Source organism: Anguilla rostrata, chromosome 9 (genome assembly GCF_018555375.3).
Source record: "Anguilla rostrata isolate EN2019 chromosome 9, ASM1855537v3, whole genome shotgun sequence".
Lineage (NCBI taxonomy): Eukaryota > Metazoa > Chordata > Actinopteri > Anguilliformes > Anguillidae > Anguilla > Anguilla rostrata.
In genome coordinates, this window is record NC_057941.1 from 24,808,311 (window position 1) to 24,818,262 (window position 9,952).

At 41.8% G+C, this 9,952-nt stretch overlaps 1 protein-coding gene and 1 long non-coding RNA gene across 3 annotated transcripts; one reads left to right on the forward strand and one right to left on the reverse strand.

Annotated features, from left to right (window-relative positions):
• Positions 1–36: 36 nt before the first annotated feature.
• Positions 37–9,081, forward strand: ets2 (v-ets avian erythroblastosis virus E26 oncogene homolog 2). Of its 2 annotated transcripts, none has more exons than XM_064351245.1 (10): positions 37–256; positions 1,368–1,440; positions 2,795–2,915; positions 4,305–4,424; positions 4,776–4,976; positions 5,427–5,507; positions 5,639–5,863; positions 6,073–6,336; positions 6,709–6,827; positions 6,973–9,081. In XM_064351245.1, the coding sequence occupies exons 2-10, from the start codon at positions 1,378–1,380 to the stop codon at positions 7,186–7,188; spliced, it is 1,410 nt and encodes a 469-aa protein (XP_064207315.1). In that variant the 5' UTR covers positions 37–256; positions 1,368–1,377; the 3' UTR covers positions 7,189–9,081. The 2 variants fall into 2 exon arrangements, with proteins under 2 accessions (XP_064207315.1, XP_064207314.1); XM_064351244.1 differs by having other exon boundaries at positions 38–256; positions 1,346–1,440.
• On the reverse strand, positions 2,971–6,804 carry LOC135263334 (uncharacterized). The gene is made up of 2 exons (XR_010332445.1): positions 6,672–6,804; positions 2,971–6,362 (listed from the first exon to the last, which is right to left on the reverse strand). It is a non-coding gene; the product is annotated as an uncharacterized LOC135263334 (long non-coding RNA).
• Positions 9,082–9,952: the final 871 nt, after the last annotated feature.

A 9,952-nucleotide genomic window follows, 5' to 3' on the forward strand; every position in this document is an offset into this window, starting at 1 on the left:
CATCTACCACGGCTGCTATGAAAAGAGCAAATAATTCTTTTACTTCCTCATTGAGAAGGTAGACTACGAGCCCTGACTCACCCAAGCCTATATCCTACAGGATTGCTTAGTTGTTCACTTATAACGTGGTCAGTCAATCGGGAACAAACAATCTATAGACATCAATTGATTTCATACGACTGAATTTCAAGGGAATACAAAGGGTTTTTTTGGGATATATTTTCGGTTTCTAAGAAGCTACGGGAAACTTTGCCAGGTAGGGGTCTATAATCGCTCGCCTGACAACTAATAATATATAGTCTACTCCTTGATAACGACTAAAAGCCAAGCTCTTGAAGCAGATTAACAATGTTATCAGGAATGTTATGCTGTTTTATCTGTAAAATCAGGAAATTAGTCTGACCGCGCCAATCGTCGATTGTACAGCGTTTCCTTTCAACGTATCGAGTATTTCATTAATGTTTACGTAGCTATTTAAAAAGCTCAGTAATTAGGCACACAGAATACGTTATCGGTCTAAGTTTATGGAGTTATGCTGGTTATCCTGTATTTAGAAATGACTGTGCGGCTACGGAACAAACCCGTTTCAGATACGTTTGGCGTTACTTGTTAGTCATCCAATTGTTGAGCAGATACATATTTTGAGGTAATAAAATAGATGATGGACGGCGTGTTATGTGTCGAGGACCACCCATCCCTCTGTAGAGGGCGCGTGAGTCATTTCTATTAGCCATTAAACTTATGACCAATGAGAGAGTTATGCGCCTGGATCGATATTTGAAAATCCATGACGCATAGCAGGAAAATGGTGATTTAACTCGGCTGCTCAATCGATCGATCATTCGTAAAAAGTAATATTGCAGCAGTAGAACATGAATAATTTAAACCTATGCTCCTTCCTACCTTCCAATAGGAAAGTTTCAGTGCATCATAAGTTTGGTAGATCAAACTAGTTGGTCACAATTTCCAGTAGGACAGAATTTTGAGGGTTGTCTTGGGATACTAAACCATATGCACAATTGGTGTTTTGCGATCATTTTATTATATGCATATTATATAAGAGATGTGGAAAATGCACATCTTTTGCTGAAGCATTGTTAAGTTTGTACAATGATTTCTCTTGCTTTTGTCTTATTCTTGCACCCCTAACCCTCACATGATAACTTTATGGATTCTACCCAGCATGTATTATATATGTTGCTACTAATTAGACTTGCCACTATTGGGTGTAAAGAGGGCCAAGGTATTTCCCAGTTTTCTCAAATAAATGGCATTATCTTCATGTATTGTTGTCATTGTGACTGTAAAGGTTTTAATCAGTCTCTGTAACTTCGATCATTCACAGTTATTTTCCTGACTGAACTAAGGTGCAGCACAATGTGTGATCTTAGCATGGACCAAGTGGCCCCTTTCTCTACCGGCTGTCGCTCTGTTCTGAAGGTAAGAAGACAGGGCGTTTCAGCTGCCCTTTTACCATGAGTCAAGCGCAGTACCTACTGTAAATGCTCATTGCTTTTCCTCATGCAGTTGGCATACATGTGAAAGAACTTGGAGATGCCTCAGTTTTTTCGATGTTTGAGGAAACATCAACATATTTTGTATTTGTTTACAATGTATTGATAATAGTTGGAAATGATTTGTTAATCAATGGTGGTTGCCTGCTACATTGTGTCTCTCGTAAATGACAGACTTGACTGAGTAATGACAGGGAGTCTGTAGTGGAGCTACGCCAAAGGATCTTGATGTTGAATGTGTACTCTTATACTGGCCAGTGAAGCACAGTCTGTCCCCCCAATAACAAAAGGGGAGAAATACAGTGAGACCTTGAGGGACATGTTGTTCTAAGCAGGACTAGTGAATGCCCAGACAGAGCCCCAGAAAAGGCTGAGCAGCTTTTTAAGAGCAGATGACAAATTGTTTCATTGAATAAAAATGCCTCAAGGTCTCTCAAGCATTTTCTGGGATTTTCAGCTCGAGTCATCTTATAAGTAAATTCATTTTGCAGCATTGGGGACAAAAAGACACATTTTTTTGTTCAATAGTATTTATTTATTTATTAACCAGAAAACAGATTGGTTTAATGTTGTTTGAAAAGTATTTTTAATGTCATATTTTGAATCCTGTTATCCTAAATTACACAAAACGCAACACAAAAACTAGATTTAAAAATTGTCTAAATTGGAAGTGTGATGGTGCAGAATGTATAGCATGTGCTACTTTTAAGACAGCTCAGTTTTCACAAAATCTAATTTGATGAGAGCTAATCAGATTTACCAGGGAGCTTGTCTTTACACAAATCAGTACACTCCCACACAGCCCCTTAGGCCACAAAGCGCTGAATTGCAGTCAGGCTGCTTTGAGACAAGCTTCCAGTGTTACGGAAGAGGAAGTCCCATATATGGTCACCCACTGTTCACGGCTCCAGGCAACGGCAGGGGAGTTGAACTTTAAAGGCTGATAAAGACAGTGTTTGAGTAACGATGACAGGCAAGCCCAAGGGAGTGTCTGCAAGTTCTCTTGCTGCCCTTGTTATCTGCTTCTCGATCTCTGATGTTGTCAACGTGACACCAAGTACCGTGGTGTTTTTTTTCTCTCCTGAAAACAATTCAGACCTCAGCACTTTTTAAAGACGAGAGCGTACTGTCAGCAGGATGAGACTGGTTCTGTGTTGCGTAATTGACCTATTTAGATGTACACACTGTGGGATTCCCAGTTTTACAGGCCACATTGCTATTTATGATTGTAGTTGGCCATTTTTTAAAATCTCTCCACTCTCCCTGTTTTCTGCTCACAGCGTCAGGCAGCCTTTGATGTGATTGAAGACGCCATGTCTCTCTTCTCGGGGTACTGCTTCTCTTCAGAGGAAGAGCAGTCGGTGCAGGAGGTGCCCACAGGACTAGACTCCATTTCTCATGGTAAACCACACTGACTTGTACTTGCAAATAAATAAGCCATGTATATTCATCATTTTTTTTTTTTTTTTTTTTTTTTAATTCTGCTCACTGAAGACCCATATGATTTGTGAGCAAACGGGTGTTAAATGGTACCTTAAGACCCAAAATCACATCTGAAAGTGTAAAAAATTATTATTTGTTAGGGGCGTCTCGCATGACCTGGTTAAGCGTGAATGGCAAATATCCTACAAATTTGAGTTACGTCATCTCTCAGTGATGAAAATGACTTGACGGGAAATGGTGAGAAACCTTTTGAAATAAATAACGCAGTTACCGCTATTTTGAAATCCTCAGTACATTTGAAATCCTCTGTGTCTGCTCAGCTGAGGGAGAACACGAACAAGAAATCCACATCATTGCAAAATTACACCAGAACTGCATTACGCCTGGTTACAATGTAAATTTATTCAGTGCCTGTACAGTTACGATTCATTCCATCCCTTTATAATCAGGCAAGCTGGGAGGCTAAACCTTAAATTTCAAAAGAAGTTGACACCCTGCTGGTCTTTGTGGTCATAAACAGCAAGAGAAGTAAACCAGGGCTGTGTGGCAGGTAGCATTACATCCCTTCTGCTGTAATGCCTAACGTATGGCAGAGGAGCAGCTGGTCATTAGTGCCATTGCCAAGCCAACCTGCTTTGGCATTTATTCTCCAAAAGAAAACCGCTGCCTGCGGGGTCTAGGTTTCATCCCTGCTGATGTGTCTTAGGGTTTTGTTTCACCAAACAATTTCCACACAACTTCTGTTGCTTGCAACACATTGGCTCTGATGTTATTTCAAGCGATAACACTGTTACACGAGACAATTTGCAAGAAATTAAAATTGTAGTCAATCAACAAACAGAATAAAGTGTGTTACGTAATCTCATTTGACGTTGCATTGATACATTCTATCGGTGTTTATTTTAGTATAATTTCAGGACATTCACGGTTGATAATATAACGGTGTATTGTTCGCTATGTTTTTTGTCCTTAATGTCACTGGCAATACTTTCAACAAGGAAACACAAATGTTTATGTGTTAATATTCCCAATTTTCGATCTCCTTGAAAATGAGGAAGAAACCCCAAAAACACCATATTAGCTAAATTAATATTACGGATTAAAATGTAGGTGCATAAGTGCATGTGCGACCTGTATCTCTACTCAGATTAGCTATTGCATGAAATCGGTTGCTTGAAGTTGAGCTGTTCAGAACCGGCTGCAACTAAATTCATCCGAGTTGCAAGTAATTTGCATTGGTGTTACACGATGCAATCCTAGAGCAATTTAGTTGCATGTAACAGAAGTTGTGTGTAGATTGCTTAGTGTAACAGGATCCTTAGAGTGCATGTTCATGCTGTCCCACAGATCTGGGTCCCTGCACGGTGCCCCTGCTGACCCCCTGCAGCAAAGCAGTGATGAGCCAGGCCCTTAACGACAGCTTCAGTGGGTTTGCCAAAGTGCAACATCGCTGTGGGATCTCCAACAGTAAGTCTCTTCCCTCTGCCTCTTTCACTTTTTCCAACTTTAGTGAAACCAGCTTGTACACCGCAACTTAGCTGATGAAAGGATCCTAACTTCTTTCTGTGCTAACTGTTCAAAAGCACCATTCCCATAATGAGAGAAGTGTCTTGTATTGGGATTTAGAGTGTTTTTATCTAATTGCTGTAAGACACACTGCTTTCTACTCCTTGCTTCATTGTTTCAACGTGTTCAGTACTATCGCTGCATTGAATTTGTGCTTCTACTTTGCCTTTCAAATTATATTAGTTTACGGTTGGCTGTGGTTGGCACCTGACACATCCAAATAGTGACATACCTACTGTCTTTGTCTGGCAGACCCCCGCACATGGAGCAAGCAACATGTGATACAGTGGCTGCTCTGGGTAGCTAATGAGTTCAGCCTGTCGAACATCAACTTCTTCAAGTTCAACATGAATGGACAGGAGCTCTGTGACCTGGGCAAGGAGCGCTTCCTGGACCTGGCACCGGACTTTGTGGGTGACATCCTCTGGGAGCACCTGGATCAGATGATGAAAGGTAATGAGAGACTGGGCTTCTGTTCCCACAGTCCTGAGCTCAGTGCAGGCTTTGTGTTAAGGGCAGAGCTTGGTGTGTCAGGTATAACAAAATCTGAATAAGACAATTGTGATGTCTGCTTACTGGAAGATAACGAAGAGGAGTTCCACTAATCACGTATTACGTTGCTAACAACAACAGAACAATACCCACAGTTATTAGTAGATATTTTCTGGCTTCCTTTCACTAGTAGTAATTCCTACAGATCCCAGAAATATAGCCTGAAAGTATTCACCAATCATTGACAGCGTAGTTCTGTTGGTATTTCTAGCCTTCAACCACGATTGGTCGTGCTCCTTCCAGTTTTCTTCCAGCAATGTGGCTTCACAATTATCGTATCCATAATCTATTATCCATTGAGTATGTTAGAGTTTTTTTACAAGCAGAGTTGTCCCTCATTGTGTCCCATAGATTCCCAGGCGAAAGAAGAGTCCCAGAACCTCAGTAGCACTGTGCCTTCAGTGACCAACTGGTTGACTAACAACTCAGTCGGTAAGCATTTGTGTTTCTTTGGACTAAAACAATAAAGAAATTGTGTGATGGTGAGGGGCTGCGTTGGAAGTGGGAGGTGTTTGAGGAAGGAGGGAGTGGTAACTTAATCAGTTTAACTGTTGTCCCCGCAGGCTTCAGCATGGAGGAGACCAGCAGCTCTCTTCAAGTGCCCGACTGCAGCAGCAGCAACCTTTTGAGGGAGCTCTTTGAGGCCCCGGACAGGACCACGCTCCTCAACCCAGAGCCGAAGTACTCCATTTTCTCCAAGCCCCAACTGCACACTGTCAGTGTCAACTACATGCCCATCTCCCAGGACTTCTCCAGAAGCAGCCAAGCGACTGGACTTTGCAAACCTTGTAAGTTTGACCTCCAAGTATGTGCCGGTGCATAAGAGTGGATTACTGATTACTATTTGCTTTTTGTTTGATTTACAAGTGCCACATAAGTCTTGTACACTTTAGAAGCTCTGAAAAAATAGAGTTCTAGCATCAAAGAATCTAACTGGTGGATGAGTGCGCTATGGATTAGGGGACTAACCTGCCCGTGTCTCTCTTTGTGTGTGCAGTCTCCTCCAAGGACCAGAGTTCAATGGAGAGCGTGGACAGCATTGATGGCACGGAGTCCATGCTTCGCTCTTGGGGCAGCCAGTCTTCCCTGGCTGACATGCAGCGAGTCCCCTCCCATGACAGCTTCGAGGATGACTTTGCCTCGGTGCCTCTGAGCCTGGGAAAGCAGGGTCTGTCCTTTAAAGACTACGTGCAGGAGAGGAATAAACCTGTGGAGACGGGCGAGCCTGTCATCCCTGCTGCAGTTCTGGCTGGATTCACGGGTGAGCCACTTACCCTACTCATGGACCTGAGAATGGGTGGAGCAAAAATGAGCCATCAATCATTTTCTTGTTTGAACCAATCAAAATATTTAGCCCTCCACAAACAATGTGAGGTTGAAATCAGTCTGTTATTGGTGGCTTGTGTTATTTGTACCTTAGCTGTACCCATTTTTGGTTTCATTAAACCCCTTCCCCCCCATTAACACATTTTCCCTGCTTTCTGAAGTCTCACCCCCTTATTTCACAAACTCCACCCTTTTCCATTGTATAAGCTTTATGCTTGGTCCCAAGCCTCACCCTCAAGTTTCAATCACCATTGTACAGTGGTGGCTTACCTCAGTCTCTGATGCCTTCTTGGTTCTGTCCCTACAGGCAGTGGCCCAATCCAGCTGTGGCAGTTCCTGTTGGAGCTTCTAACCGATAAAACATGCCAGTCCATCATCAGCTGGACCGGGGATGGTTGGGAGTTCAAACTCACTGACCCTGATGAGGTGAGTACAGACCTGCGCTTTCATAATTAAGCAAATCCAAGTGACTAGTACGAAAATGTTCAGGTCAACATGGCTTCACGCCAAAGCGGTAGCAAATACAGAAGAATTCCTCGTCCATGGCCTCACGCTTGTCCTTCCTCCGCAGGTTGCCCGACGCTGGGGCTGCAGGAAGAACAAGCCCAAGATGAACTACGAGAAGCTGAGCCGCGGCCTCCGCTACTACTACGACAAGAACATCATCCACAAGACCTCGGGCAAGCGCTACGTCTACCGCTTCGTCTGTGACCTGCAGAACCTGCTGGGGTACTCTGCTGAGGAGCTGCATGTCATGCTGGGCGTGCAGCCCGACACCGAGGACTGAGCGAGCCGCTGTTCCGTTTCGGGCAGGTGAAGGAGAAGGGGGCAGTTGCCGTTGGTAGGAGGCCTTCTGATATTCACCACCCTATGGTGAGCGCATGGCTTGCACAATGTGCGATACACTGTGTTGAAAGTCACCGCATTGGCGGAGACTGCAGACATGAGCAGGGGGGGTTCGTACCCTCTCCATTTTTTTTGACTGTGGAGAGGTGACCCTTAGAGCCTGCCGCAGGGAAAAGTGTCTTTTTCCTTAACTGTATCTCTTATGGCAATGGAAGGCTCTTTGCTCAAAGGTGGGGAAATTCCTACCCACTTGTATTTCTCTTGAGCTGCCAGTGTGAAACAGCTGCAAATGAGAAAGATATTTGCTCATGTTAACCTGAAGTAAATGCTCAACATTCCTGAAAGGCTAAAACTGGTAAAGAAAGATTTCCCAAGGGTGACGTGATTGGAGACTCTATGCTTATAATCCCTGAGTATTGGGAATTATGCTTGTTATCTGCAGTCTGTATGACCCCTCCCATAAGTTACACTTTGTGGATGCGCCTTTAATTGTCAAACTTGTTGGTAATATGGCAAATTGTATGTTCAATGTTGACCCTATAGCACAAGGAGTGTGGCCTCTCCAAGAAGTAACCCTTCAAGGAGAGGAATGTGCTCCTGATTCTTGCAAAAATGTTTACATTGTCTTCTTACAACTTTGTACAAAGTGCTTTCTACTGTAGTGCTAAGCGGCTTGCAATCCAAATTCAGGCTGGCATGTCTATGCTGATGTGTCACACACTGTGTCAGATGCAGTCAAGATGCTGCACTTCGCTCCTCTGTTAAAGGGATTTCATTGATATTTAAAAAATGTTTGTTTTATTAACGATGTAAATCTATATTTTTTATCATGTTATGTGAGTGTATTATTATGTGGACATTCACTGGAATAATTTATTAGCTGAATGCCCCTTGTACAGCTGTTGCAGAAAAGACATCTTATGTAATTTTATTGTTGGGGTTTCAGTTGGTCTGTCAGAGTTCTATTTGTGCCAGATTTGCTGCTTTTCTTTCTCTCTTTTGTGTGACCAAAGCGACATGTGGATGTAAGAAAATAAATTAAGCTTTGTGTTTATATATTTTGTTATATATGTTTTTTTACTCTGTTCGACAGTCCTGTGCTCGCCGCAAGTATGGACTGGCTATTGGTGTAATTAAAGTATGAATATTTAATAAGTATTGTGAAAATGGGGCTGAAACCATTTGTTCTCTCAGGAGGATGACTTTATTTAGTAAATTGTTCATTAATGTTATACAAATGTTAATCTGATTCTTATATGCCACTGATTAGGCAGACACTACTTGTCCTGTCTGCAATGGATGTTTGCTGTCTTAATTGTAAGTAAAGTTGTACTGGCCTCCTCTCAATGCCTAATGTGTGAACAGTTTTAAATTAAATAGCTGTCAAGTTTTAATGTTTGGCAGTTGTAAAAACCAACGTGGTATGCATAGGGGCAGGAGAACAGGAGCATTGTGGAATGTACACCTTTTATATCCATCAGAAATTAGTTAATTTGAGGTAGTAGACAGATTGTTCTGTATTAATGACTGATTTGCCTACATACCCTACAGAATGCAATGGATGGTTCAAGTTCAAAAGCAAGGTATACTGAGTAGCTTCTCATCACAGAGTTGCTTGTGCATTTTATTGGCAGAATTTTAACTGCAAACGTGCAAACAACCATGTAAAGGATGCTTTTTTTCTTTTGATGATAAGTGCTTGTGATGATACTATTCAAATTTAAATTTTTTTTAAATGGTGACATTTTTTCTGAATTATTTTCTCCTACCCCTACTGATTAACAGCATTGTTACATTATAACCTTGTGTAATAAAGTTTTATTTTTTCCTACAATCTTGTGTTTGTGTCTGTTGTGCCTTAAATGAGGATCCACAATAATAAAAATAGTGAATCTTTGTATTTTGCTGATGTGCAACATTAGCAAGGGGTACTCACAAAAGCTGAGGAACAGACTCTGAACCTTTAATGCGGGGGTCCTCAATCTTACCCAAAAATGGCCGGTGTCGGAGTAGGCTTTTGTTTGAACCCAGTAGTAACACGCCTGATTCTACTAATCAAGGTCCTTAGCAAAGACTTTAGTGGTTGATTAGTAGGATCAGGTGTGTAACTGCTTTGTTAGAATGGAAGCATGCACCCACACTTGTCCTTTCTGGATAAGACTGAGGTTCTGGCCCTGAGGCCCTTTTATATCGCTCTTGGGCCCACATTCATGTTCGAGCCTAATAGCATTCTTGAGATAAAATTTAACCACACAGAAAAAAAAGGAAGCCACAGGGGTGCTGGAGTTTGTTTTATATGGTTGCTATAAAAACCACATGATCATGAAATTTGTTGAGAGGTTTATTCCAAATATGGGCATGGGTTGTGTATCATTCCACCAATGAGCATTTTAGCACTTCCTGACCAGGTATAGGACAAGTATCGACAAATTAGGGATGTTTTCAGCAACAACTGTAATTTGAATAATTGACCGATTTCTGTCGGTTATATTCCAAATTGTTTATACAGAGGCAATTTATTCTTTAATTTTGATGTGTTAATTTGCGCTGCAGTAGCCAACATTTGAATAAAACCCCCAATAACTGTTGGGCCAGATGAACAGCTGCTTATATTAATACAAAAACACTGAATAAGTAGTGAGTTCAAAGTGATGACCACATACAATAAAAAATAGGCCAAATGCCTTTAATGAACTACTGAATTC

Coding starts and splice junctions, on each gene's coding strand:
- ets2 (XM_064351245.1), top strand. CDS start 1,378: ATGTGTGATCTTAGCATGGACCAAGTGGCCCCTTTCTCTACCGGCTGT. Junction 4,977..5,426: donor CCTGGATCAGATGATGAAAG/GTAATGAGAGAC, acceptor TGTGTCCCATAG/ATTCCCAGGCGAAAGAAGAG. Junction 6,828..6,972: donor AACTCACTGACCCTGATGAG/GTGAGTACAGAC, acceptor CTTCCTCCGCAG/GTTGCCCGACGCTGGGGCTG.